Here is a 22822-nt window from a genome sequence, read left to right on the forward strand (position 1 = left end):
GGGTTAGGTCTTAGGCTCGTATCTTCAACTATGTCTGACCCGTCCCGCCTCATTTTTTGCGGGGCGGATCTAAACAGGACGGGCATGCCCGATTGCCACCCCTAGTGAATTATATGGTTTAAAAAAACATGGTTTTGAATTTTTTTTAGATTAAATCAGAGTTTGAAAATATTTTTTTAAAAACCTAAGCAGCAGAGAATAAATAATAAAGTGCAAAAGTAAAAGGTTAAAAGTAAAACGGGACACCAAGAATTATAGAAGTTCATTCAACTATGATAATACAAGATGGAAAATATGATTGTTTGCGTCTTCTCCAAAAGTTGTTGAGACTGAAGGGACCAACTTATTTGTAATTGACCCTACACACCTATCACCTTAAAATTTTAGGTAGATAAGTGGTGTGTCTCTCATAAAGTGTGTCCCAAATTAAAAAATACTCCCTAATCCCTCGTGTTGCCTCCAACAATTTTTTGGTCAAAAATTATTGTGGAAACATAATTATACATTTGTAAGATTTTAATCTTGAATGAACTTAAACACTTTGACAGTTATGTTGAAGAACGACATGGATGGAACTATTCATCCTATTACGAGGACAAGTGCCTCGTTAATAATGTTTCATCCATTCTCAAATAATATATTAGCATATTAAGACTTCCATGTAAGTAGGGGTGTGTATGGTTAGTTATTTTCAAAAATCAAACCATAACCATTTTAAAACCATTTAAATGGTTTGAATCTATAACCATAACCACATTTTAATCAAAATTGGTTATAAAACCGGTTATAAATTTGGTTATGATTATATAACTGATTTTTCAAAAAAATCCAGTTTTAAAAATTATTTTTTTGGAAATATTTTTTTTCAAAAAAAAATATATTTTTTTTTGAGAATTAAAATATTTGGATTTGGATATTAACCGGATTATAACCAAATCCAAAATAATTTAACTGGTTAATAACCATTTAATTATATCCGGATTATATGAATGGATAACCAAACCATTAATAACTAAACCGGTTAATAATCATTGAACTATATTCAGATATTTAAAAATAGTTTAGGTTTGATTATGAATTTGGGCATCACAACCGGATATTTTGCACATCCTACATGTAATTGTCATGTTCTTTGTAAGTTTTTCCTTTAAAAATGTAATTGCCATACAACAATCCATAATTACTAAAGAATGCCATAATTTTTTATATTATATTATTAGGACAATCCGCTGATATGAAACATAAGTATTTTAAATTTTTTTATCATTGAGAATTATAAAAGCATTATTAATTAGAAGGTAGAATTGAAAAAAAAATATTAAAAATTAAAGGGGTTAAATATGTTTTTGGTTCTTATAAATTTTTTAAATTTTATTTTTAGTCCTTTAAAAATATATTTTAATCCTTACAAAAATTTTATGCATGCAATTTTAGTCTTTGTTATTTTCTAAAATTTTGAAAATTGTTTTATTATCCTTTAACTTTTAAATTTTTAAATATTTTTTTTATACATATTTAAAATATTGTAAAATATTTATTTACCAAAATTTAAAATTTTTTAAAATGAAAAAAATTAAATATGAATTTTTTAAATTAAAAAAATGATTAAAGTAATGAAAATCTCAACCTAGATTCAAATTTTAAATTTTTTTTTAAAGAACTTTTTATAACGTTCTAAAAATATCTGCAAAATAATCATTCAAAAATACACATTGATTCAATAAAAAAATTAAAACTACTTATATAATAATTTTGTAGATACCAAAATTTTGTCAGAACCAAAACTTGCATAACCTAAATATTATTTTGAGATAATTCTATTTTACAAATCAGTCGCTCATTGTAAAATGGAAACTCCAAAATGAAATATTATCCAAACTTTGTTGGCAGACTAAATAGATATTTTCTTCTCTGAAACAAAAACATGTGCAACAACCACACCTTTTTTCTGATGCGACAACTAACCACATATTATAGTTGGTGTGAGTGTGATTTTTATTTGTTAACATTAATACTTAATGTCTAGGCATGCAATCAAACTTGCGTAACGAGGTAGTATTTGTGTTGTGTTGTGTTTGTGTATACACAATAGTCATCATGCATCTCTTAATTATTGTCTTTGACTAGACATGTATATCATCTGAATAACCTATTTATTTATGGGCTAAAAACAAAAACATTCATAGAACCAAAATCAAAAATATCTGCGTGTAGGTGTAAATTTGATTAAGTGATTAGAAACCAATAATTGAAAGAAAGCATATGCGTGTGATTTGAAGATGAAACATATAAGACTATTTTCAATAAAACGTTTAAAATTTAATTACATTAGAAAAGGTTTTAAAAAACTTGTTTTCTCTCTTTCTCGTAAGCTCGTGCTACCTTCACTTTACTAATCATTTATTTCTCAGCAATTTGTTCATTTGTAAGAAAGTGGCGCAGTCAGAATTACGAATAAGCACTAAATCTATAATTAAATACAAGTTTGTAAATGACATCTTAACATTTGTTAAACTCGTGACCAGATTCTCTATCTAAAAAGTATAATAGTCTTTCTGACATAGGACGTCAAACTTGCACCAATCCTGTCGAATCTTTCACACACGCGATTTCTTCTTTGATACGTGCAGCCAGTCGTTCTACATCAGTCTCTTTCAGGTCACTTTGAACGTGTCATGCTTGTGTGGCTGCAGTTTGCTGTAAGTACTAACTAGAAGCCCCTCCTTACGCAAAAACATCATCACATCGTCTCCCACATTGAAAACTTTAAGTTTCCTGCATTTATCTCGCATAGGAGGCAAATCGTTTGGTATTTCATCTGCAGTCAACTCCTTGAAATCCTCTAGGATCCTTAACACTTCTTCTAAAATTTTGTTTTCTCCTTTACAACACTCATCAGTCCCTTAATCACCATTGGACAAAAAAAATTAATTTCCTTAATAGTCTCATCAAGCTCATTTTCTCTCTCGGATTCTGATCAAAGTGCAAAACAGGAACCATAACAATTTTATGTGTGTCCTATGTAAACATCATCACGTTATCCTGTCCTCAATAAACGATACGTCATTTGTTTCAAAATGAATGTCATTTTCACTTTTCAATATAAATTATTGTTATTTTTTCAATTGTGTCTTTTGATTACTACTCTGTAAACTACTTTCAATACAATTATAAGGTTAATTTAGTAAAAGTGTAATATCTTATGACAACATTACTACATTTCTTAACTTGTGTGTAAACATCTTAAACGACATGCATTTTAAAACGGAGGGAGTATCATTATCAAATTGCTAAGACCTACCAAGTAAAATATGACAAACATCCATAGCAAGAACATCACAAAGCACATCTTCTCTGTAGTGCTTTTTGATAGAGATAACAACTCTGCAGGTTAGTGTTACTCGAACTTGGGAGTCCTTGCTTACCCAGCCGAGGGTGTATGGCTTCTCATGGGGTTCCGTGAACAACATCAAATAATCTAACAATTTACGTGACACAATATTCTCCGCATTTCCACTATCCACAATCAGATTATACACCTTGTTCTTGACAGAACAATGTGTTTTAAACAAACTCTTGCACTTTCCTTCATCTTTGGATGCTAGTAAAATGCTATGCAACACAAAATTTATCCTCTCATCATATTCTTCCTTTGCGAATTCAACCCTTGCATATTCATCATTCTCAACCGCATGTCCTTCTCTTTCCTCTTCATCTTCCATTTCTTCTATAACAACAATGAATCTCTTGTTGAATAAACATTTGATTCGTGACCTCTTCCATTACAATGATAACACGTGTCTCCAATGAGTTTAGCATATGAATTATTCTGCCTGTGGACTGGTGCTTTACCCTGTTGCACACTGTTAGGGGTGTTAGTTCCCTTATTCCCAGAGTTGGAATCCTTGGTTGTTGCATTCTTTTCCTTGTCTCCTGTAGATTCAAATTTATTATGGGGCGAATACCTAAAAGATGAGAGATTTTGAGGGGATTTCTCCATCAATTATGCCTTCCAAGCTAGACCGGATTCCTAAGTCATAATCCATACAATTTGTAAATCCATTTTCTCCTGTAAAGATTTATTTATGCTACTTGTTCTGGTCTGGGCCGTGCAGGCCCAACCCTTGATGACCAGCCGAGCAGGCCCACTTCCCTTGGGCCCAATTACTGGACAACAGATAGGGGCTGCCCGTCGCGAGGACCATGGCCGAGCAGGCCCAAACCTTTGGGCCCATTTACTAGATAACCGTCAAGGAGTTATCCACGCCTGAAGACCGCGCGTCACGTCTCAGCGAAGGATTCGGTCAACCATCTCCGAACCCTACGCTATGTGCATCCAGAACGTGAGTCTCCTGCTGACTCAGCCCTAGCATGGGACGTTCTGGCAGTTCCCTAGCACGTGGGCCTCCAGTTGGATTTGGCCCAATTAGGGAACCTTGGCCCAGCGCTGGGGGCTATAAATACCCTCTTTCACTAGAGGGTCAGGTATTCTATTCTCAACTCTAAACCTCATTCTCTGATAGCTACTGACTTAAGCATCGGAGAACCTTGCAGGTACCCCCCCCCATCTTGCTCTTCAAGCCAGACATTACGCCTTGACGATCCTTCTGATCAGGTACGATCAGTGGCGCCGTCTGTGGGAACCTTGCTCCCCCTTCTTTAACAAAGATCAAAGCATAACCTTCCACCATCGTCATGGCCAACAACAACACACCCAGTCCTGATCCCTTTGTCCTGGAACAACTGATTGAAGATTCCAGCCGCGAACTGACAAACCGCCGCCGGCAGGAACGTGCTTTTACCGGACAGAGGCAACAGACTCAGCACATTCAACATGTCCACGGCCTTCAACAAGTCCAGAACGTCGAACAAACCCGTCCTGAAGGACAGGTTCAGAACGGCGAAGACGGGCAGACCCGGCCCCAGACTGAACCAGACCAGCTCCAATTGGTGAATGAAACTGATACCCGAGACGGGCAACACGCTTCCTCGTTCACCCACACCTCTGACAGACGAAGAAGCCATAGCCCGGACGGGGAGGAACAGATCAACATTCCCGAGGGCGCTGATCCGACTGCCATTCTCCTACTCAAAGAGCTGCAGAAGACCAACCGCCTCATCCGCCAACAGGGCGATCGCATCCACGACCTGGAAAGGAGGCGACGATATCGCTCCCCCCAGCGGAGGCGCCATCGGTCACGTTCCTATTCCTCTTCGCGGTCTCCCCCGAGGAGAAGTCGCAAGCGCAGTCCATCTAGGTCTCGCTCCCCCTCGAGGAGAAACCGGCGCCAGCGGTCTCATTCCCGCTCTCCTCCTCGGAAGACGCGGAAGAATCAGAAACCTGAAACCACTGAAGCCAATGATCTCTCACCCGAGCAGGAGCGCCAAGGCCCCTCCAAAGCCGTGCAGAAAGTCCGCGAGCATTCTCCAAAAGACAACCGCAAAACCTCGGGCAAACCACGCACTAAGCCCCAGCGGGGCAGACATTCAAACTCCCCTGAACCCAGTGACGAAGAGGATTTCCGCAGTCCTTTGTCCGAGCAAATCCGGCGTGTTCGTCTCCCCCGGGGGATGGAAAAACCACCAGCCTTGGACTACTATGACGGGACCACCGACCCCGATGACCATATAAGGAGCATCGAAGCTGTCATGGACTACCACGTGGTACGTGGATCCATCAAATGCCGCATCTTTCCGACCACACTAAGGAAAGGCGCGATGAATTGGTACAGGAATCTGCCCCCTAACTCCATCCACTCCTGGACCGAACTGAAGGATCTTTTCCTAAGCCACTTCACCGCGTCTCGTCGGCAACCGAAGTCAGAAGCAAACCTTGAGGCAGTAATCCAAGGTACCAACGAATCTTTGAGAGACTACCTCGACAGGTTCAACAAAGAAGCTGTCCAAGTGCAGACCGCGGACTACATGAAAAGGTACCTACTCGAACGAGGGCTCCTCCCCGGAAGCGACTTCAAAAAAGCCATCAAGATTGAGGAGGTCCACTCCATGAACGCCCTCCTTCGCAAGGCTCAGGCCTTCATCAGATATGAGGAAGCAGAGGCTGCGACCACGAGAGCGTCACGAGACAACGATGCCGCTCGCAGTTCCAACCATGAGCCCTCAGCTTCGAGGCGCGGGCACGAGAGAAGGAAAGACGACAGGTCTCTCGACATCAAAGAACGCCGGGGACCTTCTGGTCGTTTCAACGAATATACCCCGCTGAACGCCTCACGGGAAAGGATCCTAGCCGAATGCCAAAACACTGACTTCAAAAAGTCGAACATCAGACCCCCGAAGTCAAACCCCGCGAGGCCAGGAACCGACAAGTCCAAGTACTGCAAATACCACAGGAGCCATGGACACATGACCGAGGATTGCATTCACCTCAAGGACGCTATTGAAACACTAATCAAGGAAGGTCGCCTTTCAAAATACACACAGAAAGGGGAACCATCCCGAAGGGACGACCACAGAAACTCTGACGAAGGGAATTCGCCGGACAACAGGCCCCTACAGGTAGCCCTGTCAATAACCCGACCTGAAGATTTCATACCATCGGTCAGGGCACCTGCTGCACTCAGCAAATGGGAAGGATTCCCATTCGCCATGGTCGTCTCCAACGGCGGAGATCCGGGCTCTCTCACCATCAGTTCCGTGAAGAGAAAGTTCGATGAGCTGCTCAGTGCCAACGCGGACCTCGGCCCCACACTGAGAAAGTTCCGAGGGAAATCTGAACCAATCACCTTCTACCTGGAAGAACTACCCGGCGGAGCTCCAAACGCCACGATTCCTCTGCTCGTCCGAGCAAGAATGGCGAACTTCGATGTTCGACGGGTCCTAGTCGATGAAGGCAGCTCGGTCGACATCATGTACTCCCATCTCTTCCGGACACTCCAGCTGGACGACTCACACCTCACTCCCTACGTGGGTTCAGACCTTCAAGGCTTCAACGGAGCTACCACTAAACCATGGGGCTACGTCGAGCTGATTGTCACTTTCGGAGAAGGGGAGGCTTCCAGGCAAGTCAAAACTAGGTTCTTGGTGATCGACTGCAAAACCCTATACAACTGCATCATCGGGCGCCCCACTCTGGCCGAACTGACCGCCGTACCCTCCACAGTCCACCTGAAGATGAAGTTCTACACGAGGACCGGACGAGTGGCCACCATCAACGCCGATATTGAAGCAGCCAGAAGAATCTTCGACGCTTCCGTCAAAGGATTAGAACTGATCGCTCCGCCGACCAGCTCCAACAAAAAGCCAAGGGCCGAAGACAAGCATCCTCGAGAAGATCAGCATCAGACGACCAACGTCAGCTCGGTCGACCTGGACGCCCGGTTTGCAGAAGAAGAACAGAAGACTGGGGAAGAGTCGAGATCTAAATCACCTCACCCCTTCCGACCAGTTCCGGACGGAGATTTCGAGCTGGTCCCCTTGGGCGAAAACCCTGACAAAGCAGTGAAAATCGGCAAGGGGATCCCAGACCTTCCGAGGAAGCAGCTCATAGCCTGTCTTCGAGCCAATGCTGATCTGTTCGCTTGGAGCGCCGCAGAAATGCCCGGACTCGACCCTGAGGTCGCCTGCCACCACCTCTCCATCAATCCAGCCGCAAAGGCCGTAGTTCAACGTAGGCGTCGGCAGTCTCCCGAGAAAGCGGAGGCTGCCGAGAAAGCTGTAAAAGACCTCTTAGAGGCAAATTTTATTTCCGAGGCCAAGTATTCAACTTGGCTCTCAAACGTTGTACTTGTTAAGAAATCTAATGGAAAATGGAGAATGTGTGTTGATTATACTGATGTTAACCGGGCATGTCCAAAAGACGCCTATCCGTTACCAAACATTGATAGACTGGTCGACAACTCGGCCGGCTATAAATTATTATCTTTTATGGATGCTTATTCAGGTTACAACCAGATCCCGATGGCGAGGAGCGACAAGCAGTACACGGCGTTCATGACCGAGTCAGGCAATTACTACTACAACGTAATGCCCTTCGGTCTCAAAAACGCGGGCTCCACGTATCAACGGATGATGAACAAAGTGTTCCAAGGGGAGATCGGCGACACCCTCGAGGTATACATGGACGATATGATCGTCAAGTCTCGAGGGGACGCCGACCACACCTCCCATCTCGAGCGCGTATTCGAGCGGGCCAGATCCTGCAAGATGCGCTTCAACCCGGAGAAATGCACATTCGGCGTCCGAGCAGGAAAATTCCTCGGTTTCTATCTGACCGAACGGGGAATAGAAGCCAACCCGGATAAATGTCGAGCATTCTCCGAGCTCCCTACCCCCAACAATAAAAAATCCATCCAAGTATTAAACGGGATGCTCACTGCGCTATCACGTTTCGTCGCGAAATCCGCCCAGCACGCCCTCCCTTTCTTTAAACTGCTACGCAAAGAAGCAGCCTTTGAGTGGTCCGAAGAGTGCGAGCAAGCACTAGCACACCTCAAACAAGTACTTTCCTCGCCGCCCGTCCTTTCTCGACCTGACGACAACGAACCTCTGTACCTTTACCTGGCCGTCTCAAACGAGGCAGTCAGCGCGGCTTTGATCCGAGAAACCGTAGACGGGCAAAAACCTGTGTATTTTACCAGCAAGGCCCTACAGGGACCCGAGGTACGATACCAACAGATCGAGAAAGTCGCCATGGCCCTAGTAATAGCGGCCAGGAGGCTACGATACTACTTCCTCGCTCACACAATCTTCGTTCGGACGGATCAACCCATCAAACAACTCCTCAGCCGACCAGACATGGCCGGCAGAATGTTAAGATGGTCCCTCGAGCTTTCGGAATTCGACGTACAGTATGAGAGCAGGAAGGCGTTGAAAGCTCAGGCGCTGGCGGACTTCGTAGCCGAAATGACTTCTATCACCGACTCACCCTACGCAACTAAAGACAAGTGGACCATCTACGTAGATGGCGCCTCAAGCAGCTCGGGCAGCGGGGCTGGCATTATTTTGGAAAACGGCGAGGGTCTTATCATAGAAGTATCCTTAGTCCTCTCCTTCAACACGTCAAACAACCAGGCCGAGTATGAAGCCCTCCTCGCTGGACTGCGACTCGCAGAGGACATAGGAGCACGAGAAGTCAAGATCTACACTGATTCCCAACTCGTCGCATCTCATATCAGCGGCGAGTACCAAGCCAAAAACGACGTACTCGCCGAATATCTCACGCTCGTCAAAGATAAGATGAAAAAATTCGCCAAAGCGGAAGTTGAGCATATTCCCCGAGAACACAATTCGCGCGCCGACATACTGTCCAAACTTGCGAGCACGAGAAAGAAAGGGGGAAACAAATCCGTTATCCAAGAAATTCTGCCCAGGCCAAGTGTGGGCGAAAACGCGCGAGCTCCACAGATATTCGCCATCGGGGACGACCAATGCTGGATGACCCCAGTGTACAACTTCCTCACAAAAGACGAGCTCCCCGCCGACGCGAAAGAAGCCTCAACAATTAAGAGACGAGCGTGCTCATACACTATCCTCGAAAGCAAGCTATACCGACGAGGTTTCTCCATCCCCCTCCTTAAATGCATCGACGCCTCGCAAGCATTAGAGGTACTCCAGGAACTCCATGATGGAATCAACGGCCAGCACCTCGGGGGACGATCACTAGCTAGGAAAGCCCTCAGAGCCGGCTATTATTGGCCGACCATGCAGCAGGACGCCAAAGAGTACGTCAAGAAATGCGACAAATGCCAGCGTCACGCCGACATGCACCTGGCACCCCCGAACGAGCTCAAATCTCTCTCCTCACCTTGGCCTTTCTCTACGTGGGGAATGGACCTCCTCGGACCTTTCCCGGTCGGCTCCTACCAAAACAAATACCTGGTGGTCGCTGTAGATTACTTCACAAAATGGATAGAGGCTGAAGCACTCGCTAAAATCACATCCCAAAACGTACTCCGATTCTACAAGAGGAACATACTCGCTCGATTCGGGGTACCACAAGCGATAATAACCGACAACGGCACCCAGTTCACGGACAGAAAATTCCAGGAATTCGTGGCCAAACTCGGGACAAAGCAGCACTTCACTTCAGTCGAGCACCCCCAAACCAACGGACAGGCCGAAGCCGCCAACCGGGTCATCCTCCGTGGATTGAAGAGAAGGCTGGGCGAGGCGAAGAAAGCTTGGGTCGAAGAGCTACACAGCGTCCTCTGGGCATACAGGACGACCCCGCATTCAACCACGGGCGAAACACCGTTCAGGCTAACCTATGGCACAGAGGCCGTGATCCCCGTGGAGATCCGAGAACCGTCTCGTCGGACTGAGTCACCTCTAGAGGAAGAGCTCAACGACGAAGCCATGAGAGAAGAGCTCGACATGGTCGAGGAGATCCGAACAGGATCCTCCCTGCGAGAAGCGAAATTGAAACAACAAATAGCGTTAAGACATGACACCAAAGTCGTCAAGCGCTCCTTCGAGGTCGGAGACTTAGTGCTCCGTAGGAACATGAAAGATTCACGCGAAGGCAAACTAGCCCCAAACTGGGAAGGTCCGTACCGAGTGTACGATAAAACCGAAAACGGTGCGTATTACCTCGAGAACCTTCTCGGCGAAAAACTAGCTCGACCTTGGAATGCTGAAAAACTCAGACGCTACTACAGTTAGAAACAACCTAACACTACCCGGCCGCTCGTGACGAACACGGGGAAGATACGGGCGAGGACTCGCGCCATGGTACAAGCGCGTATGCTCCACGACAGCTTCAGTCGGATAACCCTACTAGGAGGCAAAGCCGACTACACGGCGGGCCTTACACACAGACCCTCCGCGGAAGTACCTGCACGGCAGAACCCCAGCTCGCGATGGGACCGTTCACGCCGCGAGCACCTGGCCCCGACCGCGGCCTCGCGCTCGCTTATAGCGCACACCCGCTCTGCGCACCCGGACCGTTCCCCACACGCCCGGGCCATAAACCTCGGTCGAGCACAAACGTAAATCAAGCATAAACACTACATCAGATAAGCACAAATAAACATTGGAGCATAAAACTATTAAAAACCGACCAAATTGGCCGGAGATATCCAAATATTACAAAAAATTATCCGGGCATCACCCAACTAGCTACCTTGGCACGCAGGCCACAAAATACTGGCACGCAGGCCACAAAATACTGGCACGCAGGCCACAAAACATCGGCACGCAGGCCATAACAATGAAAGACTGGTCAAACATCCCCATCTTCGTCCTCGGCACCCTCGTCCTCACCCTGGGGTTCATCCTCATCTTCCCAGTCCTCGAACTCCGGGTTCGGTTCAATTCGCCCATCCACGACCTTATGATATGGACCAATGCCCTTCGTCACCAAACGCGGGTTGAGGACCTTCAGCTGATCCACCGCAGCTTTAAAACCGACCCCCAAGGTAGCTACACAGTCGACCTCCAGCTCCCTCACCTTGCCCAGAAGCTGGGAACGCGTCACCAAGGCTTTCTCGTCCTCATCTTCCTCGGCAGCAGGGAGATGAGCCCTCTCCAACTCGGCAATTCTCTCGCGGAGCCTTTTTCCCTCGGCCTCCAAGTCCGCAACCTTGTTGCGCTCTTTGACGAGATCCTCCACTATCCCGCTCTGGACCTCATACTTGTCCCTGTACTGTTCGAACTCGTGCTCCAGCCCATCGTACTTGATCTGAAGAGCATCGTAGTCCTTCTGAGGACAGACATTCTGAGCGTTAAGAGCCAAGGCCAAGGCGGCCACCCTCATCATCCCTTCGAGGTCCTCGGACAAATCCTTGTCTCGAGTCACCCTGTCCCGCTTGACGATGTGCCTCACCTCCTCCCGCTCGAGGAGAACATGTTTCTTTGAGAAGATCCCCCTATGCAGGGTACAAGAAGGCAGCACAATGTCCTCCTCGGAGGGGTTGTCGATGATAAGAGGGCGAAACTCCCCGGTCCCGTCATTCTTTTGTTTCTTTCCGGCCGGAGAACCACGCGAGCTCGTCCCGACTGACAAGGGAGAGCCACTGTCGGGGACACTCGCGGCAGCCGCCTTGACCTCCTCGACCCGCGATCGCTTCCCAGACACTTTGGCGGCCCCCTTGTTCTTGGCCCGCATCTTCGTGACTTTGTCGTGCAAGTCGGCCATTTTTCCTGCAAAATAAAGAGTTAGAACCAAAAAGGTGTTGTTTGAGCAAATAATAGTTATCTCACCTAACAAAATCATAGCGTCCCCGTAACTTCCGCACTCGAGGACAGCTTTGGTGTTGATGTGCCGAGGCTCCAGCATAGGGCCTCCGTCCTCCTCGAATAGGGGATCCCCGTTTGGATATGTACATATTGCCGGTCTAAACCCGTCCACAAAAGAAGCGAGCCGCTGATACCCCCCTGTATCGCGCTCGTTGAGATCCTCGTCCCGGAAAGTGTAATAGTCAGTCCCACGCTCGAAATGGTCAGGTTGCCACTCTAACGGGAACCGAGCAGCTGGGCCCACTCTCCTCACCCCATCCTCAATATACTCGCGCTCCTCGAACAAATGACTCTCGGCATCAGGAGTGAGCGGCTTAACTATAAAATACCGGTTCTTGAAGTGCTTGACAGAGTCCTGGTAAATAGCGAACAGCTTCTTCGGCTGCTTAAACGACACCCAACTCCAGCTTCCTCTGGTGAGATTTGGGCACAAAGGCCCCCCAAGAAGGCTCCTCATCTTCGTCAAGGTCCTCGATGACGTTAAAGGCTTCTTTGGGGTGACTCGTGAAGCGCGATGCAATCATCCTCGGCTCTACTGCCACCCATTCTTCAAGTGCCCTAGGGGAGGTCTCTACGACGGGAACGTCATCTTGCGCGCCAACAGCTTCCTCCCCATCTGAAATGTCGAAGACGACATCATCCTTGTTCTCGTCGGCCATTTACCTGAAAAGCAGAGGAAACCGTGAATTCGACTGGTCAAATCCACCCTTCCACCGCAAGTCAAGTGAAAGGGCGAGGAAAAGGGACGAGGAGAACTCCCCCAATCATCAAATGGCCGACGAGCTAAAGGGTTCTCCGAATATATACGCCGCACGCAACGGAGGTCGGCAAATTCATGCCCTCACCAAGACGTGCAACCTCCACTGCTCGTGGCCTTCATACCACTCGCTAGTAATCCTAAAAGCTGGACGTCTCATTCAAACGTTCTAGCCCCGTTCACTCAAAACTCACTCGGCAAACGCACGAGAAAAACGGTGTATCTTCTAGGCTTACTCGGCTAATTAATAAACCTTCCTCGCCACGCTCGTCAACCATGCTCGCCTCACTCAAAATTAATGCATAAAACTTAAATAAAAACATGAAGGAGACGAAGAACTTACTTGGAGGAGGCGAAGAAGATATGAACGAAACGAGGAGAAGAGCAGTGAGCGGATCCTGAAGGCTTGGGAAATGTTAAGTACTAAATGAGTGACCTCCTCACTCCTTATATAGGGAAAGAAGGCCAAAGGGTGTCATGATGGCCTAGGCAGCCTAGGAGACGCCATCATTGCCTACACCCCAAAGACGGCTCCCTCCACGAAAAGTTGCCACGCGTCCCAAAGATCTTGAGAACCCCAAGAGACGCCATCTACTTTCATCCCTAGAAACGGCGCAATGATGATTACAGCCTGTACAGCTGACACCTGTCAATCACGCTGATGGATGACAACCAATGAGGTTAAAAACCAAAGACAACTGGCGACCGACCTAAGCCCTCGAGGCGCCCATGATTTGGAACCGCTGCCCGTGCTCGGCTAAACCTCCTCGTTAAAGTCATCACCCTTATTAGGCTAATGACTTGGGGGGCTCCTGTTCTGGTCTGGGCCGAGCAGGCCCAACCCTTGATGACCAGCCGAGCAGGCCCACTTCCCTTGGGCCCAATTACTGGACAACAGATAGGGGCTGCCCGTCGCGAGGACCATGGCCGAGCAGGCCCAAACCTTTGGGCCCATTTACTAGATAACCGTCAAGGAGTTATCCACGCCTGAAGACCGCGCGTCACGTCTCAGCGAAGGATTCGGTCAACCATCTCCGAACCCTACGCTATGTGCATCCAGAACGTGAGTCTCCTGCTGACTCAGCCCTAGCATGGGACGTTCTGGCAGTTCCCTAGCACGTGGGCCTCCAGTTGGATTTGGCCCAATTAGGGAACCTTGGCCCAGCGCTGGGGGCTATAAATACCCTCTTTCACTAGAGGGTCAGGTATTCTATTCTCAACTCTAAACCTCATTCTCTGATAGCTACTGACTTAAGCATCGGAGAACCTTGCAGGTACCCCCCCCATCTTGCTCTTCAAGCCAGACATTACGCCTTGACGATCCTTCTGATCAGGTACGATCAGTAAGAAGGCCAAAGGGTGTCATGATGGCCTAGGCAGCCTAGGAGACGCCATCATTGCCTACACCCCAAAGACGGCTCCCTCCACGAAAAGTTGCCACGCGTCCCAAAGATCTTGAGAACCCCAAGAGACGCCATCTACTTTCATCCCTAGAAACGGCGCAATGATGATTACAGCCTGTACAGCTGACACCTGTCAATCACGCTGATGGATGACAACCAATGAGGTTAAAAACCAAAGACAACTGGCGACCGACCTAAGCCCTCGAGGCGCCCATGATTTGGAACCGCTGCCCGTGCTCGGCTAAACCTCCTCGTTAAAGTCATCACCCTTATTAGGCTAATGACTTGGGGGGCTCCTGTTCTGGTCTGGGCCGAGCAGGCCCAACCCTTGATGACCAGCCGAGCAGGCCCACTTCCCTTGGGCCCAATTACTGGACAACAGATAGGGGCTGCCCGTCGCGAGGACCATGGCCGAGCAGGCCCAAACCTTTGGGCCCATTTACTAGATAACCGTCAAGGAGTTATCCACGCCTGAAGACCGCGCGTCACGTCTCAGCGAAGGATTCGGTCAACCATCTCCGAACCCTACGCTATGTGCATCCAGAACGTGAGTCTCCTGCTGACTCAGCCCTAGCATGGGACGTTCTGGCAGTTCCCTAGCACGTGGGCCTCCAGTTGGATTTGGCCCAATTAGGGAACCTTGGCCCAGCGCTGGGGGCTATAAATACCCTCTTTCACTAGAGGGTCAGGTATTCTATTCTCAACTCTAAACCTCATTCTCTGATAGCTACTGACTTAAGCATCGGAGAACCTTGCAGGTACCCCCCCCATCTTGCTCTTCAAGCCAGACATTACGCCTTGACGATCCTTCTGATCAGGTACGATCACTACTAATGTATCGAGCCACTTTCTGGCTCTCTAATTCTCCTAGTTCATTGTGCTAAAAAAATGCAAGAACTCAGTTGTGCATTCTGTCACAGTTCTCTTTTCTTGAACACACTCAATATACATCTTATAAAGAACCTGTCAGTAATCCTCTGGTAAAAACCGTTCCAACGTTAATTGTTTCATTCTTCGTCAAGTTCTGACTGGCCCCTTCTTTTGCCTCTGCCTATGAACAACAGGTTTATCCCACCAAACAACAATAGTACTCTTTAGTCTGATTGCCACCATCTTAACTTGTTGGTGTTAGGGACACCTATAAAGTCGAAGAATCTATCAACGTCAACATGCCAATCCATAAGTTTAATTGGTAAGTTGTTGTATTTGACACATTATAGGCCTAATTTTTCCTATTCTATTTGCATGTTGATCCAATAACTATCCGAACCAAGAACGACGCACATGTAGACAACTATATTGATTATGAAATACATAAAGAATGCACCAACCTTGAAACTTTTCTTCAAGCAAGATTCAAATCTCGTCATAACAAGATTCACAAATTCAGATTCGGGTGCCTACCCAACTACGAGAGGATCAGCTGCATGCTTCATCTTTTTCCTAGGATCAAGCCTCATCAACTAAAAATGCAAAAAAGAACAAGTAATCTTCAGATCCTCTTCAGAAGGTGAGTACATAACTTTAGTCAACACTTCATGCGAGACTCAATGGCTATTATACCTATTGAAGGACTTCAACATTCTTCACCCTACACTAGTCACTATTTTTTGTGACAACATCGGTACTATCCACATAGAAACCACCTCGTCTTTTCACAAGTGTACTAAACACATCGAGTTGGACTGCTAGAGACAAAATTCAAGTCAAACTCATTCACCTAATGTCAATTGACTCTAAAAATCAAATGGCAAACTTGTTCACAAAACTTCTTCACCTTGAAACTTTACTAACTTGGTTACTAAACTTGAAATGATGGACATTCATTCCAATTTGCAAGAGAATGTTACAATTTAAATATTATCTTGTATTTAATTAGTTAGATTTTATTTAAGTTAGCATTATATTTTGTTAGAGAAATTCACTCTTAACAAATTCTTTATCTTCGAGCCTATACATTTGTTTAGCCCAACCTATAATGAGATTAAGAAGAATACAAATTCACTCTGAACGCATAGTGTGCATTCAGCTTTTTTTTTCTTTCACTTGTTTAGCAAGCTACATCCTTAAATGAATGGAACCTAGTAATAATTATATTGAAATCATATATTCATGCTTAATGAGTATTTTATGTTTGCCAATACCTAGCGTGAAACCCCACATTTTATTCAATCAATGAAAATAAAACCAATGTCCTCTAACTTACAAATAAGTGGATCATGAACTTGGAAATAATTAATGTAAATTTTAAGCTATACTATAATAGGAGTGTTGATTTTTTTTTTTTTGGTTAGACAATTGATTGTTGAGAATTTTGATAACCCATAAGTCTGTTGTTTTTATTATTTTGGTACTTTGCCTGAATGAGTGTATTCATACTTCATAGACAAGTGGATAGCTATCTTTGCTTGTGTCGAAAAAACTCTTGGGATGATTGAAACTATCTAACTTTTCCAACCTAAAAAAAAGTGAAGAATAATTTCTTTCTTTAATAGGAAATATTGATTAAAGTACAAGAAATCTCTAAAATGATAAATTATTGGAAATTAATTTATCCAACCTAATGAAAACACTTTTTAACAGCTAATATGACGAAAACTTGATATTTGATAAAGATTTTTTTTTTTCTTTTTTCAAAAGATAATGTCATAGAAGTAACTCAAATTTGAATTTTCAATAGACTATATATAGGTTTTGTATTATATATTATTATTTTAATATCCTAGCATGATCAAAGCACATTATTGTTTTCAGAAACAAAACAAAAAACGACAGTTAAATGAAAAGATAAAAGGGTAGGCGGCCCCACAAAGAAACTTCGCTCAATGGATATGAATCAATTACTTGATACTCTTTTGTCTTTTTTGTTGTTGTTGTTGACAATTAAAACTCTCTTGTCTTAAATAACGAGATTCCTTTTTATTTTTTAATAATAACAATAACATGTCATGAGATTCTATTGTTTCAATATCTCTTTAATTTAAATTCCAATAATCTTGATAAACTATCAAAATTGCGACTATAAACTATAGGAAAATATAACTTTATATTACTCTTGTCATTGTACAAAAGAGATCATAATATTATTTGTCGTCCAACTCTAAAAACTAGTTGAGAATAAATGGTATCTTTTAAAAGTTATTTTATTTTTCTCCGAACTAATTACTTATAAAAAAAAAGTGTGACAGTTGAATTACTAGGCAAAGAAATGTATAAAAATCAAATAAAATAAAAAGATAAAATATGTAAAATAATTTGATCAATTAATTGAATATATGAAATAATTTATAAATTGTGTTATTTATAGATGAAATTATTATATTGGTCATATAATTGTAACATATCTCTCTGGTCAATATTATAAACAAATTTGAAATTTTGAGTACATTTGACAATTAATATATCTATTTCATATATAAACTATATACATGATGACCGGAGAGTGTAAATAAATTGTCGGCTAGTAATACATGATATTCCCTCTACTTTAACATGCATGGTGCCACACATTCGACTTGTTGTATTCTATTTTTGAAAGTGTTCCGTTGACTCTATTTTGCATCACATTTTTTTCAACTTGTAGTTTCGCAATCTTCCTCATCTTTGTTTAGTGACTGTATTAGCACAAAACATGGTCATAAAGTCCAATTATCCTTTCCTACTATATTTTGATTGAGTCTTGTTGACCGCCTTCAACCCCAATAGACCCTGGACGTGTCCCGTTGACTCTGTTTTATGTCACAACTTTTTCAACTTGTAGTTTCATAATCTTCCCTATCTTCATTTAGTGATTGTATTAAAACAAGTTGTGGCCATAAAGCCGATTATCCTTTTCTATCATATTTTGACTGAATCTTGTCGACCACATTAGATCCCAATAAACTTGAGAATGATTAAGTTGGCTTATGTGCATATGTGTTTAACCGTCATGCTTTTCATCGCATAACCTTAAACTTGTATGTCTGCTGATTTTGACTGAAACTTTAATCATCTTTAGGTGTAAATAGATGCCTCGTTGAATTATTAACTAAACTAGAGATGTGAGATGATGTTGTGTAACCAATAATTGCCACGTGCGAATTGTGGTCATGTACCATAAAATAGATATATTAGTCGTTAGAAACCATGTATCGACATATGAAAATATAATTCCTCTTTAATTCTTGTCGATCCAATTTACCTGATGGAAATCTTGACTTCTCACCCGCCTATAAATTTTTTTTGCTTGATTCTTGAGAGGTTTCTTCTGTAAATAGTTATGAACCACTCAAGTGAGTTGTTATTAATTCTTTTTTATCCATTCCTTCATGTCTTGATCCCCATGGAACTTTGTTCAACATTTAAATTATATGTCAGGAATCAGGATACCCCTACCATCAAGAAAGGTGCCTTCGTTCCAAGTACCCTATACCTTAACTATCTTCCTACTTTAAGTTCCCCAAACCCTACAAATAAAGAACCTTATAGGAGTAAAAAGACTTTACCATAGTCTATGATCCAAAGGAACACCTTGGAACCCATTGTTCCCAAGATTCATAGGAGATCGCTCATTAAAAGTATATCATTTCTTTGATCCTCTTGTGTTAATAGATTATTTTCCCATGACCAAGGGAATCTTAGACTATGTCTATTATGATGTCTGGGGGCCTACAAAAGAGTGTTCCAGGTGCTTTGTGACATTTACTGATGATTTTTCTCGTAAGGTTTGGGTTTATTTTATGAAATATAAATTTGAGGTCTTTGCCAAGTTCAAACTGTGGAAGGCATAGGTTGAGAACCAGACAGGGAGAAAAATAAAGTATTTGCAGTATGATAATGGAATTGAATACACTAACAAGAAGTTCATGTATTTCTGTGAGGAGAATAAAATCCAGAGGCACTTTTCTGTGAGAAAGACACCACAACAGAATGATGTTACAAAGAGGATGAACAAGACTCTAACAGAGAAGGCAAGGTGCCTTCAATTGAATGTTGGTCTTTCAAAAGCTTTCTTGACAACAACACTCAATATGACATGATATCTATTCAACAGATCACCACGAGTTTCATTAGATGGCAAAGTTGCAGAGGAGGTGTGGATATGTTACCCCATTGATTTGAGTAATTTGAAGATTTTTGGGTGTTCAGTATATGTGTATATTTCTAGTGAGGATCAGTTTTTACTTGACTTCAAATCAAAACACTTATCTTTATTGGCTACAATAAAGGTGTGAAGGGGTACAAGTTATGAGATCCAATTAAGAGGAAGGTGGTTGTCAGTAGAGATTTTATATTTGATGAACATTCAATGTTGAAACAATCAGACGTGACAGTTGTGCCATATATTGAGGTAGAATATTCCAGTCAAGATAAGATTCTGGTGGACATTGAGGAGCCATCATTTAGTCCAAGGCAGATTGTTGCCCAATAGTAGGATGAATCAGACTCAAATTCAAATGGAATGCAAGATTCAGCGGATGTACAAGACTATACACTTGTGCGTGATAGGGTGCCCTATCGTATTACACCTCCAGTGAGATATGAGTTTGAAAACTTAATTGTATATGCTTTTCTTACCAGTTTAGGAGACCCTTCTATTTTTTAAGAGGCTATGGCTAGCCAGGAGAAATATAAGTGGATTGGAGCTATGGTAGAGGAGATGAAGTCCTCGAAAAAGAATGAGACATGAGATCTTGTTCAGTTGCCACAAGGAAAGAGAGTTATTAGTTGCAAGTGGGTGTATAAGAAAAACCAGCAGTAATAGAAAAAAGAAGGGGAAAAGTTCAAGGCTCGCCTAGTTGCAAAGGGTTATTCACATCAGAAGGGGATTGATTATGATGAGATTTTTAGTTTGGTTGTTAGACACACTTCTATCAGAGCAGTATTGGCCCTAGTAGCCAACAAAATTATGCATTTAGAGCAAATGAATGTGAAAGCAATTTTCCTTCATGGTAATCTAAAGGGTCAAATCTACATGGAGCAGCCAGAGGGATTCAATGATACTGGTCATGACAGACTTGTTTGCAAATTGAAAAGGTCTTTGTATGGTTTAAAGCAGTCTCCAAGGCACTAGTACAAGCACTTTGATTCATACATGCTCCAAATTGGCTATAGAAGGTGTGATTGTGATTGTTGTGTTTATGTGAGGAGCCTTGATGATGGTTCTTTTATTTTTCCCGTTACTTTATGTTGGTGATATGTTGATTGCTGCCAACCATTTGCATGATGTAAATGAGTTGAAGACCGAGTTGGGTAAGGAGTTTGATACGAAGGATCTGTGTGCTATAAAGAAGATTCTTGGGATGGAAATTTATAGGTCACATGAGTTAATAAATTATGGTTGTCTCAGAAAAGCTATGTTGAAGGTGTTTTGAGCATATTTTACACGAGTAAAGCAAAACTTCTGAGTACTCTATTGGAGAATCATTTTAAGCACTCTTTGGAATAATGTCCGAAGACAGACTCAGAGATTGAAGATATGTCTAAGATTTCTTATGTCAGTGCAATTGGTTGTTTAATGTATGTTATGGTTTGCACTAGATCGGATTTGGCATAAGTAGTTAGTCAAGTGTACAAGTTCATGTCCAAGTCAGGAAAACAACATTGGGAAGCAGCCAAGTGGATACTAAGGTACTTGAAAGGTACAACAGATCGTGGTATCATCTTCAACATGGAGCAATATGTTCCATCAGTTGTGGGATATGTGGATTCTAACTATGCAAGTGATCTGGATGACAGGAGATCTACAACAAGGCATGTCTTTATTCTTGTGAGGGGCTTATATGTTAGAAATCATCAATTCAATCCATAGAATAAATTTCTACAATTGAGGCAGAATATATGGCAGCAGTTGAAGCTGCAAACGAAGCATTATGTGTTACAGGGTTAATGAAAGAGTTAGGTGTTTAGTAAGGTGGAATTCAGTTGCATTAAGATAGTCAGAGTGCTATCTATTTGGCGAACAATCAGGTGTATCATGCTAGGACCAAGCATATTGATGTGAAGTTCCACAAGATCATAGAGTTGTTGGCACCCAAACAGATAATACTTTAGAAGATTCACACTTCAGAGAATGCACCTGATATGTTGACCAAACCAGTCACCAGTGACAAGTTTAAACACTGCTTGGACTTGTTACATGTTTCTTAGTGTTAAACTGGAGATGTATCTCCCCAGTTTCTAGGACGAAACACTATGCAAGAAGTCTTCATAAGAGTTTGATATTCGCCAAGGTGAAGATTGTTGAATATGTCTTGTTGAGATAATTATGAGTTGCTGATATAACTATAGGTTGTTAAGAGAATGACTCATATTGTTGAGATAATTATGGATAGAGATAATTGTTTAATTTGTTGAGGGAAACTAGGTATTATGGTTTTAGATAAACTAAAACCTTGTATTTGTGTGTGTGTGTGTGTGTGACAGAATCAAATGACACAAAGGTATTAAACTTAGTAACATGACACCTCCGATAACTATTTACCGCATATTCGTATAACAAAATCCACCGTTTGATTGAAAGCTAACATCATATAGATCATGTCCATAAAATTTAACATCAATAAAAAATTATTTGATATGTAAAATTAACGGTTTTATCGAAGTTTCGTAAGACGTTAGTTTTTACACATTTCGTCGACATATCAAATGATTTCTGATTGATGTTAAATTTTATAGACATGATATATATCATAAAAGCTTTCAATTCAACGATGAATTTTGTTATATGAATATGTGATAAAGAGTTATCAAAGATGTCATGTTACTAAATTTGACCTCTTTATGTCATTTGATCATATCTATAAATTTGACACCATATATATATATATATATATATATATATATATATATATATATATATATATATATATATATATATATATATATGACTTGTAACACTATAATTAATATGCAATTCACAAAATATAAATAGAGAAAATTATAGTTACTTTATAGTTGGAGACGTAAGTAATTTGACTGAAATGCATGAAGAAAACTTTTTTTTGTGTGTTTCTCTTTACTCTATCTTTATGTTCTAATAATAAGAAAGTTTTATGTTTTTCTTTTATAATTTGCAAGTGTATATAAGTCGCTATGCATAGTATTATACAAAAGCATAAGCCACTTAAAGTTAAAATACAAAATGAAAAAGTTGATTTGGGATGGGATGTTCCAACAATCTACCTATTTTAGTCAAAATAAAATCAACTAATTTTTGGTAAACTAGACAACACAACATAAGTATCCCCAACTTAATCTTCCTCACTTTCAAGACCCGATTCAAATCCAAAATTTATCATCTTAATTTTAATAAAGAAACATAATAGTAAAATAAATATGATACATTTAATCTTTGGACATTATTATTAAAATAAAATAAAATGCATACGTAAGGTAACGAAATAACGGGATGTCATGATCATGATCATCCAACTTGCTACGCTACTTCAACTACCTCCCACCTTTTACTATTATTTAAATCTTCTCT

The 22822-nt window shown here is 42.5% G+C and overlaps 1 protein-coding gene across 1 annotated transcript; it reads left to right on the forward strand.

Moving 5' to 3' along the window:
* Positions 1–4695: 4695 nt before the first annotated feature.
* On the forward strand, positions 4696–6674 carry LOC131598542 (uncharacterized). Its single transcript, XM_058871130.1, has 3 exons — positions 4696–5664; positions 5776–6516; positions 6564–6674. The coding sequence occupies exons 1-3, from the start codon at positions 4696–4698 to the stop codon at positions 6672–6674; spliced, it is 1821 nt and encodes a 606-aa protein (XP_058727113.1).
* Positions 6675–22822: the final 16148 nt, after the last annotated feature.

The sequence above is a fragment of the Vicia villosa genome, linkage group LG4 (assembly GCF_029867415.1).
Source record: "Vicia villosa cultivar HV-30 ecotype Madison, WI linkage group LG4, Vvil1.0, whole genome shotgun sequence".
In the NCBI taxonomy this organism is placed as follows: Eukaryota; Viridiplantae; Streptophyta; class Magnoliopsida; order Fabales; family Fabaceae; genus Vicia; species Vicia villosa.

Coding starts and splice junctions, on each gene's coding strand:
- LOC131598542 (XM_058871130.1), top strand. CDS start 4,696: ATGGCCAACAACAACACACCCAGTCCTGATCCCTTTGTCCTGGAACAA. Junction 5,665..5,775: donor CTGTCATGGACTACCACGTG/GTACGTGGATCC, acceptor ACCGAACTGAAG/GATCTTTTCCTAAGCCACTT. Junction 6,517..6,563: donor CGGACAACAGGCCCCTACAG/GTAGCCCTGTCA, acceptor ACCATCGGTCAG/GGCACCTGCTGCACTCAGCA.